This window comes from Eretmochelys imbricata, chromosome 20, assembly GCF_965152235.1.
Source record: "Eretmochelys imbricata isolate rEreImb1 chromosome 20, rEreImb1.hap1, whole genome shotgun sequence".
NCBI lineage: Eukaryota > Metazoa > Chordata > Testudines > Cheloniidae > Eretmochelys > Eretmochelys imbricata.
Genome location: NC_135591.1, coordinates 1,697,754 through 1,723,062, shown reverse-complemented (window position 1 = coordinate 1,723,062; position 25,309 = coordinate 1,697,754). Strand labels below are relative to the sequence as shown.

The 25,309-nt window shown below is 53.9% G+C and overlaps 2 protein-coding genes across 2 annotated transcripts; both read left to right on the top strand.

Moving 5' to 3' along the window:
* The first annotated feature begins 4,412 nt into the window (after nucleotides 1–4,412).
* LOC144277930 (tubulin alpha-1A chain-like) lies at nucleotides 4,413–6,760 on the top strand. Its single transcript, XM_077838953.1, has 3 exons — nucleotides 4,413–4,638; nucleotides 4,762–4,910; nucleotides 5,780–6,760. The coding sequence occupies exons 1-3, from the start codon at nucleotides 4,518–4,520 to the stop codon at nucleotides 6,758–6,760; spliced, it is 1,251 nt and encodes a 416-aa protein (XP_077695079.1). The 5' UTR covers nucleotides 4,413–4,517.
* A 7,564-nt stretch (nucleotides 6,761–14,324) lies between these two features.
* Nucleotides 14,325–20,997, top strand: LOC144277925 (tubulin alpha-1B chain). Its single transcript, XM_077838948.1, has 4 exons — nucleotides 14,325–14,464; nucleotides 17,480–17,702; nucleotides 17,826–17,974; nucleotides 19,787–20,997. Exons 1-4 carry the CDS (start codon nucleotides 14,462–14,464, stop codon nucleotides 20,762–20,764), a joined length of 1,353 nt encoding a protein of 450 aa, XP_077695074.1. The 5' UTR covers nucleotides 14,325–14,461; the 3' UTR covers nucleotides 20,765–20,997.
* Nucleotides 20,998–25,309: the final 4,312 nt, after the last annotated feature.

Here is a 25,309-nt window from a genome sequence, read left to right as displayed (position 1 = left end):
CTTGGGGTTGGGACCAATATTCACTGGGATGTTATTGCCCCAAAATAGCCAGGGGTCTGGGACTGATGAGTTATTTAAAAAAAATAAAATATGGATGAGGAGGGAAATGGGAGGGGGGCAGAAATGCGTCAGACTAGTGAGAAAGATGGGGAGCAGGAATCCAGAGCAGCTACAGAATGTGGGAAATGTGCAGAAAATTTGGGTTTCTTGCAGGGAGGGATGGAAAATGTTGCTCTCCAGCCTGCAACAAAGCAGCCAGTCTCAGGACTCCACCTGCAGCAGCTGCTGCCTGTCCTCTCTCTACCCCCTGGCCTCCCTTGCCAGCCCTGCAGACATGGGTGTGAAGGCGCCTGCAGACCCGGGAAAGAGACTCTGATCTCACCCTGCGGAAAAGGGAGACCTCACAGCTGCAAGACACCCCCCTGTACTACCCACCCCACAAAACACCCCCGCTGCCTTACAATCCCGGGGGGCTGGAACAATTTGTATAATGGGGGGGGGTGAGAGCCATTGAAGCAAACTGTAAACCCTGTATATGAGCCAGGGGGTGCAGCAGCACCCCCAGCACCCCCAGTTCCAGCACCTACACTTGCATCCCACTCTTGTGCCACCGAAATCTGGAAGGCGAGGTCTTGGCTCTGTGTCCCTGCTCGGGGTTGCTGCAGGTTGAACCCACTACAAAACCCAGCACACGCAAGCTATGCTAAGGACAGACGCTGCTCACCACAGCCCTGCGGAGAGGGAGCAGCTGGTTCCATGGGGTGGGCGCATTTCTGAAGATGGGGATGCAGGGCTCCAAGGGTGATCTGGTGCTTGCAGCCCTGCATGCCGCCCCCCCCCAGCTCCACCCCCCCCGTATAATTCCCCCATGTGCAGAATTAAAACTGCTCCCCAGCACCACAGCTGTGTGGGCCGGGTCAGGAACCACCCCAGCCCTACACCAGGGTGCCAGGCGGGGGGCTGGAGCCATCCCTACGCTGGGGGCGCTGAGAACCATGGAACCAAAGTGCAAACCCTGCATATGAGGGAAACCACGGCACGCAGGGGGTGCAGCCCCCCAGTTCCAGCACCTAGCCAGGTCCTTCCCGGCTCCCCGGGCTCGGAGCCCGCTCACGGGGACCCGTCTTGCTCAAAGCGAGTGTCCACCCCCGCCCCACTAGACACATCGATGAATCAGGCTTCCGGCTACTCCGGCCCTGGAGAGAGGCGCTCGGATGCTGCTTGGCTCTTGCCCCTCCCCGGTTGGACTCTGCCGTGCGTTTCGGGGGGCAGAGAGCAGGGGTCGGGAGGAAATCGCTTGCAGGGGATACGCCCCCCGCCCCGAGAGCGCCACTGTTCTCCTCCAGTCTGCCCGACTGCCCCTCGACTGCCCAGGGAGGGGGGGCACCAGACACGAGCCCCGCGTTTGCCTCCTCCCTTGGTTGTCCTGCCCCCAGTCTTGGGGGTGAGCCACGTACTTGCTTTGGCAGCTCCCCCCCCCCGCTCTGGGCTCAGCTGGGGACCTCAAATGCAGGCGCTCTCAGCCCGCCCCGGGGGGGGGTCGCCCCCTGCTTTTCCGCGCACCATGCGGTGAGAGGCTGGGGGGGGGGGGTCACGCATGCTCCGGATTTCATCTGGCTGCAGATCCCTGCTGCTGGCTGCAAAGCCACGGCCCCCCCCCCGCTGCCCCGCCCCGCTCTTTGTCTGCAGGCTGGGGGGGCCGGGGCGGACAGAGGGGGCGGGGCCATTACCTCATCCCCCCCCCCCCCCGCGCGCTCTGCACCAATCCCCCGGCGGAGCCGGGCGGACCGACCAACCACTGGAAGCCCGGGCCCGTCGCCATGGCGACGGGAGGGTATATAGCCGCCGTGCCGCCGCGCGCCCCCCGAGTTCTCTTACAGCGACCCCCTAAGAGTCGCGCGGTAAGAAAGCGGCCAGCGCCCCCGCCCGGCACCAGCATGGTAAGGGGGGGGGGCGCGCGCTGGGGGGCAGCTGGGGGGCTCCAGCCCCGCTCCGCTCCGCCGGGCGCGCTTTGCTGCGGCCGGGGCTCGCCTTTGCACCCCGCCCCCGCCCGCAGAACCGAGGGGTCCCCCCCTCACGGCTGCAGCTGCAGCCCGTCCCCCCGGGGCATCTGCCGCGGGGCAGCGCTGGGTTCGGGGTGGAGGCTGGCCCGGCCGCTGCTCCCTCCAGGGAGGGGCGGGGCAGAGCAGGGAGATAAAGGGGGGCGCGGGGCTTGTACCCCGCCGGGGGCTCTAAGGGGTGGGGGCGCGGGGCTTGTACCCCGCCGGGGGCTCTAAGGGGTGGGGGCGCGGGGCTTGTACCCCGCCGGGGGCTCTAAGGGGTGGGGGCGCGGGGCGTGGGGAGCCAACCGTCCAGGATTGTCCTGGAGGTTCCGGGAATTGGAGCTGAATCTTTCCTTGCAGTTTGTGTCCCGGGATGAAACCTCCAGGGATCGTTCTAACCAAAATCGGCAACCCCGGCGGGACGGGGCGCGGCTCTGCGGGGCGCGGCTGTCCGCAGCGGGGCGCTGCCGGCTGTCGGGGGCGGGGCGCGGCTGTACCCCAGGGGCGCTCCCGGGGGGTTCTGCGTGGAGCTCGCTGATGAGCCGCGTTTCAAAGGTCCCTGTCTGGAGCCAGCGGCTCTGGTCTCTGCTCAGCCCTCTTCGCAACCCCCGGGGGGCGCAGAGACGAGCGGTGCCGCGGGAGGGGGACGTGGCAAAGCGCGAGGTCCCAACTCCAGAATCCCTCCTAGGAGAGCCAGAAACTGCCGGCAGCGGCTGGGGAGCATGGGCTGGACCACGCCCTTGCGCCCCAGAGAACAGCCGTGCCGGGGGCTAATTCCTCAGGGGGGTGAGAAAAGCGGCGGGTCCCTGCAGCATGGGGCAGGGCAGCCTGGCAAAGCCCCCGCCTGTCCTCCACTCCCCCTCGGCGGTTTGTGGCCATGAATAGCTAGCACAAGGGGGCCTGAAGGAGGAGACAAAGGGGGGCGGGGCTCAGGCAGATGGGACCAGAATGATGATTCCCAGGCGAGCAGGACAAGGCTGCAGTTACCGGATGGGGCTTGGAAGATAAATGTGCTTCAGAGCCATTATATTGGCGTGCGTGTGAGCTCCTGTGCACACTTGTGCACGTGCCTATTCTTTGTTTGTCGCTTTACGTTGGTTATATTAGTGTAGTCTTTTAGCTCCCTAGGCAGCATCCCCAATGCCTTGTGAAGGGAGGGAGAGCTTTGCAAATGCAAGGGCCACGTTTGCAATATTCTATTTAAAGTGCATTAAAGGCAGAATGTAAGTAATGGGGAATTGCACGCAGCCTCTCTCCCACACCCAGATGCTCACTCTCTTGGCATGTGAACTGAGCTTTGACTTTTGTCCCGCCCGCTTCACTGATTGACTTCATTCCCATGTGGGCATGTTCTCCGCTGAGGTCAGCAGAGGGAAATTGGCAAACGATCTAATGAGATCATGCTGGAAATAGCCCAGTCTGTGTTGGCCATTGCTGTCTGCACAGCCTCCAGCAGCGGGCACAGGGCAGAGGGATGGTTAGAATTCTCTCACAGCTCTGTCCACTGAGCCTGGTTTTCCCTGGCTGGGTGTGGAAGCTCCATTAATTATTCCCTGGGCTAGGCTCTCTTGGGGGTTAGCCATCTGTGCGTGTGGGCAGAGGCTGGTACTTCTGCGGGACAGAAAAGCAATCATAGTGGTTTGGAGGCTGATCTTACCAGGTACTGAGCACCCACTGCAGACACCCCAGAGGGGGACACTGGGGACCAGACTCCTGAAAGGACTCAGCACTCACAATGGGGGCTGGCTTCTCCATGAGAACAATGGGGTGCTGCTGGGGGCTGGTAGTCTGGCCCTCCTCGTTTTGTGGGATGGGGCCCTTATTCACAGTAATACCTATTGCCCCAATCCTGTCCCCAAATCCGTCGGTGTTTCGCCAGTTACTTCCATGGGAGCGGGAGCGGGCCCCACATAAGAAAATCCTGGCCGTGGCAGGCAGACACTTCTCAAGAATTGTGGTACTGCTCAGTTGTTTCCCGTTACCACCTGCCTCTCCATGGTTCATGAGTATTTTCTTCTTTTTGCTTCCTTTCCTACCAATGATCTGCTCTTCCTGTCCCCACAATTTGGAAAGCACATGGTGCGTTGAACATGTGGGGTTACACAAAGGGCTAGCATCTGTGTGACATGCTGCTTTTTGGTTACAGCCGAACACCGAGCCCGTTCAGAGCACGCCCAGCTCCAAGGCTGAATGGTGCCTGATTTTGCTGCTACTGTTTTATGCATCGAGGATCCAACAAGGCAAAAATGGGAGCTTCAAAGGGAGCTTCTAGAGATGCCTCAATTAATCAAAAGCCACTTAATAGCATGCAATTGCAGCCCAAGCCAATGTGTTTACATCTTCTCTTCCCGCCTCCCACCCTCTTCTCCGCAGCGTGAGTGCATCTCTATCCACGTCGGCCAGGCTGGTGTCCAGATCGGCAATGCCTGCTGGGAGCTCTACTGCCTGGAACATGGGATCCAGCCTGATGGCCAGATGCCCAGTGACAAGACCATCGGCGGAGGAGACGACTCCTTCAACACCTTCTTCAGTGAGACGGGCGCTGGCAAGCACGTCCCCAGAGCCGTCTTTGTGGACTTGGAGCCAACAGTCATAGGTGAGTGTGCGAAGCCATCATCTGACTGCTTTCTGGGCTCCCTTGTAAACTCATGTGCCTAGAGCAGACAGCCGCTGTGCATGGACAGCGGGGAGACAAACTCTCTGCCTTTCCTCTCTCCAGATGAAGTGCGCACTGGAACCTACCGCCAGCTCTTCCACCCTGAGCAGCTCATCACTGGCAAGGAAGATGCTGCCAACAACTATGCCCGTGGGCACTACACCATTGGGAAAGAAATCATTGACCTGGTTCTCGACAGGATCCGCAAGCTGGTAGATCCCATCTCTCTTGAGGGTGATCTGGGGAGGTCGTGAATGGGAAGCTGTTTGAAAGACATAAGTTCATAGCTGATGGTTTCTCCCCCTGCCTCCCATCCCAACTAATCGTATTGTTGATGTATTTAGTGTCATCATATTTCCAGGTGGTCCTAAGGTGAATTAAAAAGTCCTTTGAAATAGAGTAGTCACTCAGTGGTATTGAGCTAAGATTACCAGGCAGTGAATACGGACAAGTAACTTTGTAACAGATAAGTTTATTAAAGGGCTTATTTTTATCTCCATTACACTGGATTTACACTGATGGAACTCCACCAAGTCTGATGGAGTGGACCCAGATTTAATAGAACAGAATTTGGTCCTAAGGGGAAACATTTCTAGGATGGGAAGAACATAAGTGAACTTCCTGCCTGGTATAACTGGTCGGTTCAATTATCCAATCAACTGATGAAATTACCAGACAGCAGGTTTAAAACAAAGAAAAAGAAGTATTTCTTCACACAATGCACAGTCAACCTGTGGAACTCCTTGCCAGAGGATGTTGTGAAGGCCAAAAGTATATAACTGGTTTCAAAAAAGAAATCTAGTTCATGAAGGATAGGTCCATCAGTGGCAAGTAGCCAAGATGGTCCAGGATGCAAGCTGATGCTTGGGGTGTCCCAAAGCCTCTGACTGCCAGATGCTGGGTCTGGATGACAGATGGATGGCTCAATAATTGCCCTGTTCTGTTCATTCCCTCTGAAGCATCTGGCATTGGCCACTGTCAGAAGACAGGATACTGCGCTAGATGGACCTTTGGTCTGACCCAGGATGGCTGTTCTTATGTTCTTAAAAATAACGTCCTTTGTGTTTCCACCTTCTTCTAGGCCGACCAGTGCACCGGTCTCCAGGGCTTCCTGGTCTTCCACAGCTTTGGAGGTGGCACTGGTTCTGGGTTCACCTCCCTGCTGATGGAGCGTCTCTCCGTTGACTATGGCAAGAAGTCCAAGCTGGAGTTCTCCATCTACCCTGCTCCTCAGGTCTCCACCGCAGTGGTGGAGCCCTACAACTCCATCCTGACCACCCACACCACCCTGGAGCACTCTGACTGCGCCTTCATGGTAGACAACGAGGCCATCTATGACATCTGCCGCAGGAACCTGGACATTGAGCGCCCCACCTACACCAACCTGAACCGGTTGATAGGTCAGATAGTGTCTTCCATCACCGCCTCCCTCCGATTTGATGGTGCCCTGAATGTAGATCTGACAGAGTTCCAGACCAACTTGGTGCCCTACCCCCGTATCCACTTCCCTCTGGCCACTTATGCCCCAGTCATCTCTGCTGAGAAAGCTTACCATGAGCAGCTTTCTGTAGCAGAGATCACAAACGCTTGCTTTGAGCCAGCCAACCAGATGGTGAAATGTGACCCCCGCCACGGGAAATACATGGCCTGCTGCCTCTTGTACCGTGGGGACGTGGTGCCCAAAGATGTCAATGCTGCTATTGCCACCATCAAAACCAAGCGCACTATCCAGTTTGTGGACTGGTGCCCAACTGGCTTCAAGGTTGGTATCAACTACCAGCCTCCCACTGTGGTTCCTGGCGGTGACCTGGCCAAGGTGCAGCGGGCCGTGTGCATGCTCAGCAACACCACAGCCATAGCTGAGGCCTGGGCTCGTCTGGACCACAAGTTTGACCTGATGTACGCCAAGCGTGCCTTTGTTCACTGGTACGTAGGGGAGGGGATGGAGGAAGGCGAATTCTCGGAGGCTCGGGAGGACATGGCTGCCCTAGAGAAGGATTACGAAGAGGTTGGTGTGGATTCTGTTGAAGGGGAGGGTGAAGAGGAAGGGGAGGAATATTAAAGTAAAATGTCACAACGGTGCTGCTCTTACAGGGAGCTTAAACTATTCTAAACATTCAAAATGTTTGGTCCGATCAGTTAATTTGTATGTAGCAGTGTCTGCCCAAATGTGTGTGTTTGCTGTCTGGTAACTGATCTGTGCTTAAAATCATGGAAGTTTTTGGTACAGACCCAAACCGTCCACTTCTCTTGTGGGTTTGTGAATAAAAAAGCATTCCCTGTCTTAGAGGATCTGTGTCTTTTGTATGTACTCAACACACTCCTGAAATCCATTCTCATTTAAACCTCCACACCACTGTGTAGTTGCACACAATAGACACACTTTGAGGGTCTTTTAGAAGACCGCAAAACTGCCCTCTGCAAAATCTAAAACTGCAGACTTCAGTTGTCAAAAATAACACTTTAAAAAAAAAAAACCAATGTGAATTTTGAAACAGCGTATTGTTTTTTACAATGACTGACGCCCACGCTTTTAGGGGAGATCCAGCCACGATGGTTTTAAGCCATGACTGCGCTTCCTTGAGCTTGAGCTCTATAAATTAGTGCAGCCCTGAGTCAGCACCAACTTGTGCCAGCTGCCAGTGACCCCAAGGAGCTCTTGTGGCCGCCTAACTGCAGGGAGGCCCAGGCCATGCCCTCCCCCCACATGTTCTGTAAGCAGAGAAGTTTAAAAAAAATAAATCAACTAGGTCTGGAAACTGGCCTCCTGTTTTCACTCCAGAGCAGTGAAATGACATTTCAGCTGGGTCCATTTGGGGAAGAGAGAGGGGTTCAATCCATCCTGTCACTGATCCAGCATCTGAAATAACTAAAACCAGATCAGTGCCTCTTCTTTCAGGATGTCTGAGGGCTTTTCTTCACCCCTCAACCAGAAGCTTGTAACGAATCTGACTGTTGCTAAAGCTACATCGTGTTACGCAGGCAACAGTGACCTCTTAACCCAGAACACCCATTGAAAGCACAGTGTCTGGTCAACTTTGCCCTGAAATCTAAACCTAATGGAAATGCATCATTAATTTCTTTTTAAAATACCCATTGAAACTATTTTCCTTGACTAATAAATACTCCTCTGCAGCATCTGCAATCAAAACACGGCAGCTTTGTGCTAGGGCATGAGAACATGGGAATGTAATGGGGTAGAAGCAAATTGAAATGGTTCCCATTAGCCAAATAGAGGTGGTTGGAAAGAGCAAATTAAATCTTTCTTTCCAATGTTTTGCTTTAGTCCTCTAAGTTGTGGCTTGTACCATTCACAGGAGACTTTTTAAAATATACAATTTTGACCATGACAGTGTCACTTAACAAATGCAGGTGCTTGCAGTCATTGAAAATAGGAACCTACAATCTGCTTGTAATTATGTGTTGCTATTGGCTCTCACAATTAAGAGACCCTTCCCTTTCTCATTCATGCTAACTGAACCCTGATGTAAAGGAGATGGAGGATTTGTCTTCATGAATAAAGAAAACACAGGGGATCTTTGAAAAGGGTTGGTGGCTAGTGTCTGTCCGAAATGTTTTTTCTGCAAACGGTGGAGACCTCTATGAACCGTTCGCCCTGGCATGGAGCATTTAGCTGCAACTGAAAGCTGTGACCTGGGGACACGCACTGGTGAATTACGGGGGAAGACTGGACTGAAGGGAGAGGGTGAAATCCTGGCCCCATTAGCAAAACCCCAATGACTTCAAGGGGACCAGGGTATCCCCCAGAGCCCTAATGCATCATCCACTACTGAAAGTGTGGCCCCAGGCTTGTGCCCATTGAAGTCACTTAAAGTTTCACTCTTGGTTTCAGGGGGAAGTTACTAATTTCAGTCTTAATACTGTAGCCTTTCCTTACTCTCTGTGCCTCTGCCTGCAGAAATAGGCACCGTACCATGCACCTGCCTCCAAAGTTTGGCTCATAAAACATTCACTGGCCATCAATATTTCAGACTAGATACATATAGGATAATGCCTGGACTGCAGTGAGATGAAAGTGAACTGATGGGTTTTGGTAACAGACTAGGAGAGAAGTGACTGGTGCTTCCAAGATTAAAACAGTTCCTAGTTTCACTTCTTTGTTTCATTTCCATAACATGTAAGTTTAGAATTTTTTAAAAATTCCCTTGTTTTTGCAAAACCGTCCTGGTCTTCAGTGCCCTCTATGTCAAAGGGGAAAGACAATTTGTCAGTAGCAGCAGCATTGCGATATTCCCTTCCTTTCACACCTTTCTGTCAAACAAGACCAACCCTCCCCAGCATTGTTGGTTCCTAGAACCCTGCCTCCTGCAAACCAAACAACATTTAAAGGGAAGGATGCAGGCTACAGCAAGCTGAGTTTGGAACCTACTTTCAGTTCGATTTCAGAGGAGCAGCTGTGTCAGTTAGAGCCACTCATACACAAAACCCCTTTTTGGTTGGAAAGATTGAAAAGGAGGTTGCCAAGTGGCACAAAGCCCCACCTTTGCCATTCAATGTTCGCTCCGGAATGGAATAAATAATGGGAGTCAGACAAGGTGAAATCTGAGAGGCAAGAGAGAGTAGAAGGGGCTGGGCATGCCTCTAAGACAAACTCATCTTTACAAGGACAACGGGATCAGGGAAACAGTCCTGAACGCAATGAGTACAATGGTCTGTGTGTTCCCAGCCTGAGAAGAATTCATTCTATTCCGGCATGCAGCTTTGAATATGGCATTTTGTAACGTCCCGCTGTCATCTGTGTAGGGAAGCCAACGGCAGCTTATACATGAGTTCCCAAATCCCAACGTGTTTTAATAGCTATTATCAGAAGAACTTTGCTGGGTAGAGCCTGGGCATTTTGTTTAGGTATTAAAAGCACCAAAGCTCTTCTGAATGTTTAATCAGTAGATGAATTGCAACTGGAGGACAATCACTAATGGGCTTTCTCCGGTATCCTTGTCCAAACAAGATGGCTACTCAGAGATGCCAAATGCAATTAAACACAAAGCACTACATTCTTTCCTGGAGTAATTTGTCATGAGTCTAAAGCTACTGATTCATGCATGCGTGCTTCAGGGAGCCACTGTTCAGATGCACCCATGCTGTCCTCCAGTGGCTGGGCACAGAGACAAATGAACACAATCCATGTAAGCCTTTCTGGAGGGCAGTTGCGGCAAGCCCTTTCTTACCCATCAGGACTGAGTGCCTGTTCATTCTTGCAAACATCTAATCTTTTACAGGGCTGCATTAACTGGCTACAAGAACCCCCTAACAATTTCTTAAAAGCCAGTGTTCATTTCAACTGCCCTCTCTGCTGAAGTTTCCCAAAGGTGATCAGTTTACGCTTGAAGTATGAGATTATTATTCCCTTCTTTTATCAGTGTTGTTGGTCAGACAATTATCCAGGCCTTTTAAAAATCTATCCATTGATTTGACTGGACTTCCTGTGGCAGTGAGTTCCACACGATAACAATATGGTGTACAAATAAGTATTTTTTTAATCTATAGACCTTTTCCTCCTGTACCATAGGACAACAAAAGGGACTGAAACATTTTTACTATACCCCATGTAGTTTGCTTTTGCTTGCAGGTAAAAACTGCTTCGGAATGTGTAATACTTTTGTGTGAACGGTGCTTTCCTAAGTCTTGTCTACATGGGCAAAAAATGGAATCTGTAACACTCAGACCAGGGGTAGTGATGTTAGAGGCTGCAGTGGGGTTTAGAGCATGGTTAGATGATGGCACGGTGATCAAAATGCATAGATTTACCTGAGCCCTGTCTACAGCTCTCACTTCCACCGGCAGCACTGCAGCAGTGAGGGGGGTGGGGAGTAGGAAATGTCTCCAGCTTTGCCAGTGCAGAAGCAGCCACTGTGTGAAAACAGACGTTTCTTTGCAGCCTGTGGTGAGAGAGCAGTGAGGTTATTCATAAACTGCTCCGAAAAACAACAGGAAATAGGATTATTTAGAATGAGCCATGTAAGAGATTAGATCAAACACATTTCAGTCTGGAGGTGGGACAAGAGGGGAAATGGAGCCAAAGTTTTGGCCTAGTGAAAAATGGACCATTTTTGTTTTATAAGCCTCTGAAAGGTCTTCAGATATTCTTGGCCTGCCCCTTTTGTTATTCATTGTACAAAATACAGATAAAATAAGAACACATCTAGCTGGAGCCATTTGCAGATCCCGCGAGGGAAGGGAAGAATGTTGGCATGCTATCAAACCGCCAGCCAAACGCATTCACATGATCCTGGGTCTGTCTGTTTTTCCCTTAACATTCTCACGGTTGCCTGCCGTCAAATCACTTCTACCAGTAGTACCAACAGTGGGAAATTTGAGGAAAAAAGCATCGTGCAGACAAGGCCTGAGTGCTAAGATATGGGACAACAGAAAAAGCCCTGCAAACTCTGAATAAAAGGGGAAGGAGGTGTGGGTTTCCTTTCTCTTGTCCAATTTGCAAACCTTGAGAAGGTAGCATGAGAGGTAGCAAACAGGGCTTCCACCTAAGCACACCTCTCGATAGCTACAAAGACAGCCTGCCCCATTTGAAATCTGAGCATGGCACATCTGCAATAAGTCGTCTGCTGGGACGGCACCGAGCAAGTTCTCATATCTGTTAATAACCTTGACAGAAAGCTCCACATCTTATAACAAATACCAAGTCATGGCCACAGAGGCATCCTGCTTGTCTCCAGGCGCTGGGGAGCAGGGAGTGCTTTGCATAGCTCAACAGTGTCTCCTCTGGCTGACTGAGGGGTGGCATTGGCAAGTTTCTGTGAAGACCCACATCAGAGGAGATGTACCGCAGCTGGGCAGTATGCGGCCTCAAGGGCAAGGGATTCAAATGGGGACAACACAGAGCAAGCCCCCAGTCCAAGTTCAAGAGTTAAAGCTGGCAGGCTGAGATGAATGCTCCGCAACAAGCCCCTTCTCCCTGGGTTTCAGGCTGTCTTTGAGGGCCTCCTGGGAAAAGGCAGTTGTGCCAGGAAAGCAGCAACCGGTAGCCCTTGCCCTCCCAGAGTGTTTTCTAGGTGAGTGTGGCCCTGCTAAACACGTCGAGCAGGGTGCTTTTTGCATCTGTCGGGCCCATCTGCGGGACAGAGCAAGGCCCGTCGGCTGCTGTTTGGTTCCCTTGTGTGTGTGCTTTGAGGAGGAGACCTTTCCAGGTGGGGGAGACAGGCAGCGGGCTCTGGCCCACCAGCAACCTGCGGCTTTGCCTTGCAGCTTTTTCAAAGGCCTGCACTGCAACCATCGTCCAGTGCCCAGGCCTGCCCTGCCAGGTCCCTCCCCTTAAAACCTTACGTGGGTTATAAGATTTTGGCACTGCAGATACCTGTCAAGTTTGCAACACGCCACACGCCAAAGGCTCACAAGAGGGCACAGGGGCTCTCACTGCCATTATCACTCCGCACACTGAAGTGCAAATAAATATCGCTGTGGAGCTGCTCTAGCTGGACTGGCCCATCCCCAGCAATCCCCCAATGCTTCTGCCCTGCCTTCGGTGATAGCAGAGTCAGCTCAAACCCAGGCTCCGTCACCTGCCAGTCACACCTCCCAGCTGCAGGCAGGTCCCAGAGAAGCCCAGGTTTGTGAATAAAGAAACTAGACCCTGTAGCCCATTTTTAGAACCAGGTTATTATTATTAGTGCCTATGGACTCCCCCCTCCCCTGTTGAGGGGGCTACAGAGGGTGAGAGCCCTACGCCCTCTCCTTGCCCCTTGGCCTCTGGGCAGACTGGGTGCCGTGCAAGGGGGGGAGATGGGTCCCCCGCTCCTGCTGCCTGCACTTTGCCTAAGGAAACGGGAATCCAGGCAATGCTGCTAGGCCAGGCTGCTGCTGTCGGGCTAGGCCTTGCACAGAGGTGAACAACAAACCCGCCACGCTGGGGCCCAGCTCCCCAAAAGAGAAGGGGGAAGGGAGCTAGACTCCTCTGGGTGCAACCGAGAAGGCGGAGGCTAGAGGGGAGCTCAGCACAGGGGGTCAGACACAGGGACAGCAGGGGGAACGAGAGACAGGAGGATGAAAGGATACGGTAAGTACTGAGGGGTCCAGTGTTTGCAGGAAGATGTTTGCAGGCGGTGTCCCTGGCTGGAGGGGTGTGCTGCTTCCCAGTGTGCCCCTGCCAAGGGGCGGAGGTTACAGGGTGATGGGGGGGTCAGTGCCGCAGCGGGTGTCCAGGGTGCAGTGGGTGCTGCTGTGGCGTGTGCCCGGACTGGCAGGGAGGGCGTTTGGAGAAGCACTGGTTCCCCTTTCTCTCTCCCCTGGGCCTGCTTCCCCTCTGGCTCGGAGTGTCAATCCGGAGTGCTTCCCCCAGGAGTAACCCGCCTGTGAGCCCAGACCCCGCTCAGCCCCCTGCTCCCCTCTGGGGTTTCTTTGCTCCCCCGCCCTGCCCATGGGAGCCAGGCTGAGCCATTCCTGCCCCTGCTGCCGCATTTTTCCTCTGCAACCTGGAGCCGCAGTCCCAGTCAGGCGGCCTGGCCCGGCTCCCCCGCCCTGCACACAGCTCTGCAGCTTGCTCCATTATTGATGGCATCCGGGAAGCCAGACCCGGCTGCCCGTCCTCTTCTTCAGCCAGCCTCATCCTCCGCCCACGGGGATGCAGTTTTACTGGTTTGATTTTAAAGCCGAGGACAAAGGCTGGCTGTGCTGCCATGCAGGCCGCACAAAGCCCCTCCTAATGCAGCAGCTGCAATTCGCGATCTGGGCGCTTGACAGACGCTTGCAAAGTTGCATTTTTCTCTGGTGGCGCCGCATCTAAGCTGGCACCTGCGGGGAAGGGGCGAGGGGCTGGGGCTGGAGCTTCAGCTGTGGCTCAGCCTGAAACTATCCCAGTTATTTGGAAGCCAAATGCGCAGAGAAGCCCCTGGCAGCTGCCAGACATTTGTCTTCGCCACCCACGGGGGGCCAGCAGCGCCCGCCTGGCTCGGGGGGATCTAGTTAAAACCCCAGCCCGCTCTGGCCTGGACTGAAAGGGCCCTTTGTTTCAAACGCTGGTTTCCCACGTGTGGCCCCGGGGGTCTGCGGAGGGGTCTGTGACCCGCCCTCATGAGCCTAGAACAGCGGTTTTCCCCCCCCTGGGGCTGACAAAGGGGGCCGCAGCACAGGTTGCGGGGGGCTGCAGAGGAGCCAGGCTGAGCAGCCTGGTTTATGCAGCCACCAGCGCCGGGAGCGTACAGCGCCATGCACATGCACCCGCCCACCCACGCCCTGGCCCCCGACCGGCCCCACCTGTCCCCCTGGCACGGCGGGTGGGGTGTCTGCCTTTGGGGCCCGCTCTGCAATCCGGGGGGCACTGGGGTACCCCAGCTCTGGCTGCTGGGGGGGTGTCGCGGGGTGGGGGGGCGCTGGCTCCCGGGGGCAGCCCCGCCCCGACGCCCCGCTGCGGGGAGCCCCCGGCTCTGCGCTGAGCAGCGGGGGGGGGACTCGATTTTGGGGGGCGCCCCTAAACCCAGATCTTCTGGTGGGGGAGGGGCCGCCTGGGGGGGTCAGTTGAAGGGGACCCCCAACGCCCACCTAAACACGGGGTCGTCCCCCCCCCCAGCAGCCCCCGCATTGTGAGCTCACAGACGGACGGGCCCGCCAGCCAATGGCGGCCGGGCTCGGGTCTGACGCGGGCGGCCGGGCCCCGCCCCCCCGGGGACGGGGGTAGAAAAGCAGCCGCCGGCGCCCGCCCGCCTCACTCGGTTACTTCCAGCGACTCTTCGCTTGTCGGGAGAAGTAACGTCCCCGCCCGCCCGCTGCCTGCGCCCGCCCGCCCCGCAGCATGGTGAGCTGGGGGAGGTGTTGGGGGTGAAAGCGGGGGGCTATGGGGGGGGGAATCTGGCGAGGTGCGGGAGGGGCCCGGATTGCGGCAGGGGGAGCACATGGGGGCTGTGGGTTGGCGCCAACCCCTGAGGGGAGGGCGCGCGCCGGCCGGCTCCCCTTGGCCCCTCCCCGCCGGCCGTTACCTTTCCCGCGCGCGGGCAAGGGCTCGGGCGCGTGGCGGCGGCCGGCTGCGCGCGCACCCCGTCGCTGCAGAGGGGGCGGGGGGGGGAGGGAAGTGGGAAAAGGCCACGTGTTGAGTCTTGTCTGCACGGGCGTGGCGCCCCGCCGCTGCAGCCGGGTCCTTGCGCAACGTGTTGTGTAATCCTCCCCACCCCCCCGCAGTGCTGCCAGCCCCCCCCCGCCCGGTCCCTGCAAACTCCCCAGCCTGGGAATGCTTCACCGCCCCGTGCACGCTCCTTATTGCAGACCCCCCCGCAGTGCCGCCAGCCCTCCCCCGCCATCCCTGCAAACTCTCCAGCCTGGGAATGCTTCACCGCCCCTCTGCATATTCCTCATTGCAGACCACCCCTCCCGCCATCCCTGCAAACTCTTCAGCCTGGGAATGCTTCACTGCCCCTCTGCATATTCCTCATTGCAGACCACCCCTCCCACAGTGCTGCCAGCCCACCCCCCCCCCCCCCCCCGCCATCCCTACAAACTCCCCAGCTGGGAATGCTTCACTGCCCCTGTGCACGCTCCTTATTGCAGACCCCCCCGCAGTGCCGCCAGCCCCCCCCCCCCGCCATCCCTGCAAACTCTCCAGCCTGGGAATGCTTCACCGCCCCTCTGCATATTCCTCATTGCAGACCCCCCCGCAGTGCCGCCAGCCCCCCCCGCCCGGTCCCTGCAAACTCCCCAGCCTGGGAATGCTTCACCGCCCCGTGCACGCTCCTTATTGCAGACCCCCCCGCAGTGCCGCCAGCCCCCCCCCCCCGCCATCCCTGCAAACTCTCCAGCCTGGGAATGCTTCACTGCCCCTCTGCATATTCCTCATTGCAGACCACCCCTCCCACAATGCTGCCAGCCCCCCCCCCCCGCCATCCCTGCAAACTCCCCAGCCTGGGAATGCTTCACTGCCCCTGTGCACACTCCTTATTGCAGACCCCCCCCCCGCAATGCTGCCAGCCCCCCCCCCCCCATCCCTGCAAACTCCCCAGCCTGGGAATGCTTCACTGCCCCTCTGCACTTCAGCCTGGGAATGCCTCACCGCCCCTCTGCACACTTCTCATTGCAGACACCACCACACCCCCCCCCCCCAATCCCTGCAAACTCCCCAGCCTGGGAATGCTGCACCGCCCCTGTGCACACTCCTCATTGCAGACTCCCTCCCCGCAGTCCTGCCAGCGCTCCCCATCCCTGCAAACTCCCCAGCCTGGGAATGCTTCACCGCCCCTGTGCACACTCCTCATTGCAGAACCCCCCCCAGTGCTGCCCTAATTCCCCCACAGACCCCCCCCACTGCAGCTCCCTTTGCATCCAGCCCTGCGCGGCCCCTTGGGGGGGGAGGGCACCGAAACCCCTCCATGCTGGGTAATGCTAAGGTTGGTGTTGAGGAAAAACCCCCTCCCCTGGCTGGAAAGGACCAAGTGTGGTGCTGAGGGGTGGGGCTACTGGGGAACAGGGTGGCTCTTCCTTGTTGTGTTTCTTGCTCAAATAAATCCCTCCTCCTGCAGCCATTTGAAATGAAATGGCCACTGGTCCATTACGTAAGCGCTGCATTTGTGTGTGTGTGTGGGGGGGGGGGGGGTTACTGGATGCTGCAAAAGCTTGTAATTCCCTTGTCTTAGATTTGCTAAACTCCAAAGGGGGCAGTTGCAGCTGACACGAGTGCCATCTGTCCCTGCTGATTCCTTGCATAGGCAGAGAGAAATGTGTTGGAGCAGATGGTGTGTTCAGCAAGGGTGGGGTGTGTGCCTTAGGAACGTAAGTGGATTGTAAAAGGGAAAGATGTAAGCTAAATCTAGATCTAGGCCTAGGATAATCCTAGGAGTCGGCCACTGGTGGCAGATGTTCCTGCAGAGAGTAAATCTGGGTGTAGGGAGAGAGACAATTTGCTTAGACCTTTCTGCTTTGCAGATGTGGAAGTTGACTGCATCAGTTCCATTTTTTGGGAGTGGGGAGATGGTCAGCTGATAGCTTGCAAGTGGTGTGATTGCTGGTAAACCACTCGGAGGCTGGCTGCAGACACTGCAGTTGCTGCTTCATGCTGAATAGTTCATTCATTTAAAAATTTTTTTTTTTTACTAGACCACATGGTGGAAAATTCAATTGCATATTGCCTCCTTTTCCTCTGACTAAAAACTATTCTTCCTATTGAGAAATGTGATCATGGCAGGAGTTGAAGCTTTCTTCATTTAGCTAAATAAAGAAATTCCCTCCCTAAGTCCATGGAGGGGCAGGTGCTGGGTGGGAAAGGGGGCACATCCAGACCAGAATCTGAATGTAAAATGGTAATGCAATCCCAACGTGTGTCATAAGAAATCTGTTCTAAGGTGCAGGAAATCTGGCCAGAGATTAGTTCACTAACTACAGATACAAAACTTACTCCTTCATGAACCCAGACATTCAGAGGCCATGCTGTGACTCAAAAGATCTCACTGAAGCACTGACCACATGCTACTGGAGATTGGGACCAAAGGCCCTGATACTGTGATCTATAGACATTGAAGGTGAATTAAAAAGTACTGTTCCTGGCTTGTTACTGGGGAAAACAAAGCACTGAGCTTGCAACTGGGGGAGCTGATTCCCTCACTCCCAGTGCCGTGCCGGGTTTGTCCATTGGACCACATCGCCCTGTTCCCTTATGTCACATAGATGGATGCTGCCCTTTTAATACGGCGAGAGGAGGTCCTTGTTCCAAAGGGCATGGTCTAACCCGGAGCAACGGGGTACTTGGGAGTAATGGTTCAGGGACGCTGTAGACACTGATTATAATGAAGTCATGGCACTAATTGGTTCCCTCTCTTTCTCCCCGCAGCGTGAGTGTATCTCTATCCACGTCGGCCAGGCTGGTGTCCAGATCGGCAATGCCTGCTGGGAGCTCTACTGCCTGGAACATGGGATCCAGCCTGATGGCCAGATGCCCAGTGACAAGACCATCGGCGGAGGAGACGACTCCTTCAACACCTTCTTCAGTGAGACAGGCGCTGGCAAGCACGTCCCCAGAGCCGTCTTTGTGGACTTGGAGCCAACAGTCATAGGTGAGTGTGCGAAGCCATCATCTGACTGCTTTCTGGGCTCCCTTGTAAACTCATGTGCCTAGAGCAGAGAGCTGCTGTGCATGGACAGCGGGGAGACAAACTCTCTGCCTTTCCTCTCCCCAGATGAAGTGCGCACTGGAACCTACCGCCAGCTCTTCCACCCTGAGCAGCTCATCACTGGCAAGGAAGATGCTGCCAACAACTATGCCCGTGGGCACTACACCATTGGGAAAGAAATCATCGACCTGGTTCTCGACAGGATCCGCAAGCTGGTAAATACCACTCATCTGAGGGGTTTTGTTCAGTGTCTTTATTGGTGTGTGGCGGGGAAGGGAGAAACCTTCAATCTGTAGGACCCCTCCCTCTGGTTACACCTGAGGGAGCAGCTGCCATACCAGAAGAGTCCAGAGACCCGCACTTGTCACCCAGCAGCTTGGTGGTTCGTTCTTGGAGGGTTCGAGATCTGTACTAGTGTGAGCTGGGCGTGGCTCTGAAGGAATGTTTACCTTTGGTGGAGATCTCTGCAACTTCTAGGACAGGGATGTCTAATGTCAGGGCCACTTGATATATTTGTGACTGAAGTGACTTGTGATCTGTAGAATAAGCTTTCATTACAATGGTTCCAATGTTCTCATGGCTGTAAAGTTAACCTTTCACATATGGGACTGTAAACCAATGCAAGGCACTGTCTGCCTGTGTCTGCAGACTGGCTGGAATGGCAGCTCTGAGAGGTGAGAACTCCTCTTCTCCTTCCTTCTCACCAACACAGATGCTTGTACCAACTTCTCTCACTGGTTGGTCGCTCAAACTTAACAGTAACATCTTGCTAGTCAACCACTCACATTCCTGAGCACTTCGTCTGATAGGCTAGGACGTGGCATGGCTGGGAGCTGGTGCAGGCGAGGAGAGGTAATTTAGGCAGGGAAACAAAGGATGGGGAAATCAGCATGCCTAACTGGAGCACATCCTCCCCACGGATGTTCAGAGTGCAGTGAATACTGAGAAAGTAACTAGAACCCTAATTACTGCATACCAGAAACGTGCTACCTTGGTCTCTGCAAATCTTGCACTGACACAACTCCTTTACCTATACAATTGGAATTTGGCCCCCTCAAAAGGGGTCTGCCTGCTGTCCTTGCACCTGTATGTCTAATGGGAGGGAGAACTGGTGACTCTGGGTGATGCTTGCATTGAGAGATTCATCCCCCTCCCTAGGGTATCTGATCTGTTTGAGTGACTTTGGCTCTCTTGTAAAGAGGAAGGAGCTGGGCGACACAACTAAACTACTCTGTGGCCCTCCTAAGACTGCTGCCCTAGAAAGGGTTTTGAACAACGTGAGGCTGAGGGAGTCTCCTGCATCCCAGCTACTGCAGCCTGTGGAGTTAGATGTGTGCAGTAGCTACACTTCGTTCTCTTCCTCCTTTCTAGAGAACTGAATTTGCTGGCTGACCTCCAGCAGCTGGGCAGTGATCATTGCTAAGGCAAACCTTCCACTGTATGTAAAAGGAGGCATCTCATGGGATCAGGAGGAGGAGCCGCCATGTCTTCCACCATGTCTTAGGATGAGTTTTCTATGGGGTGGGAATTTCCACCTGGCAGATGCCACCAAAGAGGAGCAATATGGCCTCTGATACTGCAAATCTGTTCAGACCCCCCACAGCCCAGAGGCATAGTGGTATCCCTGGCAGTGTCTCATGCTACAGCTCCATCTAGGGAGGAATGCTTGACAGTTCAGTAAGTGTGATGGATCAGTATTAGGTGGATCTCTAATCAAAACCAGTCTGTCTGGAGCTTTCTTCCCCCAGCACAAAAGGAACAGAGGTATAGTGCATTTAACTGACTGGGGACTAACTAGAGCCTGTCCTGTAGCCAAGATTTAAACTATGCTGGGGGTGAGGAAAATACTTTGTCTCCAACCTCAAGCCCTACATTCAGGTATCTCATCTTCAACAAACACTTAAATTTGGAAGAAAATTGTCAGGGGTGTGGGATGGAAGACTGTGTTCTTCTCCCATTCTAGATAGTACAAGTTGTGCTGCAAATACAGGCTAACTCCTCTTGCTTTTCTTTCCCCTTTCTTCTAGGCCGACCAGTGCACTGGTCTCCAGGGCTTCCTGGTCTTCCACAGCTTTGGAGGTGGCACTGGTTCTGGGTTCACCTCCCTGCTGATGGAGCGTCTCTCCGTCGACTATGGCAAGAAGTCCAAGCTGGAGTTCTCCATCTACCCCGCTCCTCAGGTCTCCACCGCAGTGGTGGAGCCCTACAACTCCATCCTGACCACCCACACCACCCTGGAGCACTCTGACTGCGCCTTCATGGTAGACAACGAGGCCATCTATGACATCTGCCGCAGGAACCTGGACATTGAGCGCCCCACCTACACCAACCTGAACCGTCTTATTAGCCAGATCGTGTCCTCCATCACCGCCTCCCTCCGATTCGATGGTGCCCTGAATGTAGATCTGACAGAGTTCCAGACCAACTTGGTGCCCTACCCCCGTATCCACTTCCCTCTGGCCACCTATGCCCCAGTCATCTCTGCTGAGAAAGCTTACCATGAACAGCTTTCTGTAGCAGAGATTACAAATGCTTGCTTTGAGCCAGCCAACCAGATGGTGAAATGTGACCCCCGCCACGGGAAATACATGGCCTGCTGCCTCTTGTACCGTGGGGACGTGGTGCCCAAAGATGTCAATGCTGCTATTGCCACCATCAAAACCAAGCGCAGCATCCAGTTTGTGGACTGGTGCCCAACTGGCTTCAAGGTTGGTATCAACTACCAGCCCCCCACTGTGGTTCCTGGCGGTGACCTGGCCAAGGTGCAGCGGGCCGTGTGCATGCTCAGCAACACCACAGCCATAGCTGAGGCCTGGGCTCGTCTGGACCACAAGTTTGACCTGATGTACGCCAAGCGTGCCTTTGTTCACTGGTACGTAGGGGAGGGGATGGAGGAAGGCGAATTCTCGGAGGCTCGGGAGGACATGGCTGCCCTAGAGAAGGATTACGAAGAGGTTGGTGTGGATTCTGTTGAAGGGGAGGGTGAAGAGGAAGGGGAGGAATAGATTAACCCTCTTAAATCCCTGCAGCATGTTCTGTGTCCACAAAACTTCATCTTAAAACACTTAGCTTGCTTGTTAACTAGGGAAGCGATGGATGGTACCACAATGGTATGAAGGAGCCTTTAAGGAGTACAGCACTGACTAGTTCCCACTGTTTCAAAATCTGATCATGTCAGTTTTCCATTTGTCTTTGTAAACATATCATGTTTGTGAAATAAAGGCTTTAAAAAAAAAGATTGCTCTGTGTGTCTAATACACTCTAGTTGTATGTCCCAGAGTGCTTGCGGAGTCCCAACTGTAGGCCCACAGAGCAGCCGTTTCAAGCTGCAGTGAACAACTGGCCAGTTCCTTCCCTAAGACCTCTGTCCTTAAATGTTGGCTTCCAATGAAGACGAAACACAAGCCCTGGGGGCGGGCATGTGCCTCCTGCCCCTCGTTCCACTGAGAGCCACCCTGTGAATGAGAATCTCTGCTCTCCCTTGCTTTAAGCTGACCTGCCAAGCTCTCCCTCGAGCCGCTTAAAACAAGCATGGATGGTAAAGCATTTGGCTGGCTGCTTTTCTGCTGGGCAGGTTCTGTGCCTGGCAAGCTAAAAACATGAACTCAAACCCCATATTGTGAACAAGGGCCTTCACTTACTCAATTGTGGCATAAAAGGGACCAGCTGGAATGTTCATAATTGAAAGCTAGGCTTTACTAAGCAACTGTCCCACCTGCTGGATCATGGTGTATGCAGAAGAGGTCCCGTCAGGGGCCCAATGAATGTGCTTCTGGCTGACCAGCCCTTCCGAGTGGCACCGCTTGTTACAGGTTTCACAGAGCCGTGTATTGAACACTAGGATTTAAGATGCTCTGAAGGCCGGCTCCATGCATTGGACACTTGCCATAGTCCAGCAGAACCAAGCTCCAGCAGCCATTTGAATAAAGCCGTTTGTGACATGGCAGCCGGGCCTCTCACCATAGTCCCAGGAGCCGAACAATCGCGTAAAGACTCAATTTGTACCTCGGGTGGGAGGTAGATCAGCTTTCTTGGCACAAACTCCAAGCATCCTTTGCTCCACAGCATCTCCCAAGTGAGGCGGGGGAATTCCTGTCCTGCCGAGGGATTATGCAGTAGCTCTTTCTGCCAAGCTGGCGTGGGGAGCTGGAATCGCTGTCTAAGTTGGTGCGTAACAGAGTATCTGATAGGCAATGGGGCTCTTTTAACAAGCGGTGTATCGCTTCTATTCCTTGCTGCTGCAGCACCTCCTTCCTGCCCTGGTCATCTGAATTGCCTGCCTTCTGTGACTCAGCTCCCCTGCTTGCTGCAGCTCCGAATGCCCTTGGTTCATGTAGACGCTAGTGAAAGTCCTAGGGCTGTCTGCATTAGGGGACCCTGCACCAACATAGGTCTGTTACTGCATCTGCGAGGGAAGTTTATATTGAACTGTGATCTGCTCTGGTAACAGAGCTGAGCAAGCACCATCTTCTACTACCTAAGCCCCAATACAGTTATGCCGGTGGAAAGGCCCCCAATGTGGATAGACTCCAAGGACTTGCTGTTGTCCATCTTAAGTGATCGCTCTCCTTACAGGGTGTATAGTAACACCCATTGTTTCATGTTCTCTGTGTGTATATAAATCTCCCCACTGTATTTTCCACTGCATGCATCCGATGAAGTGAGCTGTAGCTCACGAAAGCTTATGCTCAAATAAATTGGTTAGTCTCTAAGGTGCCACAAGTCCTCCTTTTCTTTTTGTTGTCCATGGTCACCTCCGGCTCCATCCAGCCATATCACTATTTCTTTTAAATGAAAAACACAACTGAGGGTGTTAACCATCCCCGAAATGGCGGGGCAGGCCCTAGGTCCCAAGCATAAAATGGAAAGGAGGAGGTTAGGGAGTCATTTATTTTTTTTCTCCCCACTATTTCAAAATATTAAAAATATATATAAAAATTAAATGTACTATCTTTCCTGTAAGGGGAATGGCCATTTTAAGAAAATATACCCTAGGAGTGAACTAAGGGATGTAAATATATTTTAAAACATGGTTGTAATATGCAAAATCCTATACAATGTTTTATAATCTATAAAGCAGATGAGAGCATCCAGCAATGCTCATGTTGGGTGCTGGAGACAATAGGCTTTCCTCTGCCTGGCTAGACAGCTAATGGTTGTTCAGGGTTAGCATCTGGTCTAACAGGTTCGGACACTCTCAATCCTACCAGGTATCACCTCCCAGGGAAATTCAGCAAGCACTGATTGCTTGTAGAAGTAGGATCATGTGTACGCTGCCTGAGACCGTTAATCTGCTTCAGCCGGAACACGGTGGCTGTTACATCATGGTGTATAATGTTCCTGGGAAAAGTGCTTCTCTTCTGAATTGAGGGAGCGGGAAGGAAGCAGGTGTGTCTTTGGAGCATGAGAAGCGACTTGTAGAAGGTGGGGTAGCAGGAACACATGCAGAGGGATTTGAGAAGCTTGAAAGTAAAGATGAGGGTGGGGAGAGCAAACAGGTACTGGGATTTGGAGTGGAGAGAAAGCTGGAGTAAGAGGAGTTGCACAGAACTGGCCAGTTTGCATGTGAAAATGTTTTCAGTTTCTTACTTAGAAGGTGAGACCTCTGGGGCAGGGGCTGTCTTTGTTCTATGGGTGTGCGCATCCCCTGACACTGGGGCTCCTAGGCATGGCACAATTCACATAATTAATGTTAAATAATCCCCATTTGGTAACAAAGATCGCAAATCCAATTATCGGGGAGATCATTCTTGGTGGGTGAGGTCACATTTTTTACTGGATCAACTTCTGGTGGTGGGGAGAGACAAGCTGTTGAACTTACACAAAAGACCTAAAGATGAGCTCACTGTAAACTTGAAAGTTTGCCTCTTTCGCCTCCAGCAGTTGGTCCAGTCCCTCACCCACCTGGTCTCTCTCATATGCAGGGACCAACCCAGCTACAACAGCAGCAGCCTCCCGTAATTACTGTTCTTCTCACTCCTCCTGGGCCTGCAGATGGTGCTATTTGCACATGGCTCTTCCGGGGGAAAGCAAGGCCTGGATCGGTGCCTGGCCTGGGTGGTTTGAGCTCTGACCTGGGAATTGCACCAGCTATGACTGACCATCAGAAGAGAATGAAAGTGGGATGTTCTTGCGGCAGGCCCTGTGTTGTTACCTTGCATTATATAATAACGTGCTGTTTGCATTTCTACTGGGCCTGGTACCCCCTCATTAGGTGACATTACATATTCTAGAACATGGACCCTTATTAATGACAGATATTGTCCAGTTTTAAGTTTCTGGTTTTTTTCCCTCCCCAACTTTGTTTTTTGAAGAGGTAAAATGCAGTTGCTCACCACGTGTATTAAAAAATCAATTTTTAGCCCCCCCCCCCCCAAATAAATCCCCATGAGATCAGCTTACAAGTCATGAGGATTGTAATAACAGCTGGGGTGGTTTGATTTGCCTTTTGGTGCTGCAGCCTTTCACGTTTACATTTCGTGCGTGACCATGCAGACTAGAAGCTGTTTTGTTAGTTACAGGCAAGGTTCTCCTCTCAATGAGGTGACCCTGCTTTAAGAAAAGCACCGAATATTGTGAGACTATCTATAAAATCATGAGACCGGTAAGAATTTAGTCATTTTCCAGCCCCCAATTTCAATTCCTGGGGAAAGCACTTCGGGGAGGCCAGACTAGCACTGGAGACAGAGAGTGGGAGCAGAAGCAAACCCAGGTCAAAGGGCAGAGCCAAGCTTAGCTCTGGCTTGACTCTAGGCTCCTGGGTCTTTCTGATCCAGTTTAGTGCCCCTCTCTATCCATTACCACCCCAGCACCCATTAGGGCATTAGGTTCAAAGTAGTAACCCCCTTTCCAAAGCCAGTGGCTAAGACCCATTTATATTTCTTATAGAATGAGGCCAAAGCCTGAAATTTACCCCCCTCCTTCCCATTGGTGAAATATGCCCCCAAAGGGTGTCATGAAATCAACCGAATGGGCCTGCCTCCCACCCCCCTCCAGCTTCTGAGGGGCTCATCCTAGGAGCAGACACACCAGTGAAAACCCATGCCTAGCTGACAGCTGGGGGAGGAGGGGCTGGGGGGTGTACGCCCCCCAGGGTGGGTGTAGGGAAATCCGCTCTCCAGGTACCAGCCACCTGCGGTCACCCCACGGTAAAGTGGGGAACTGAGGCACAGGGTCAGTCACGCGGGAAGCATGGGGCCGCGCAGAGCTGTGACCCCAGCTCTCCTGGGCTCGTGGCCAAACACGGGCCCCACCCCTGGTCTCTGGGACCGTCCCCCAAGTCTGCCGCTGCTCGCAGCCAGCGGGGCCCTGATCCTTGCCCCGGGCCCAGCCTCGGGCGGGGGCGGAGCTGCGAGCTCGGCCTATCGGGTACAGCTCCCGTCCCAGCCAATGAGCAGCGGCCGATTCAACCTTCTGCAGCCAATGAGCCCTTCGCATGGCCGGCGTCACCCCGCCCCCGCGCCCCGCCGGCCTGGCCCGCGGCTGCGGGCCCTTTAAGAGTGGAACGCGGCGCGCCCCGCGCGGATACAGTGTAGCCAGCGCCGGGCAGC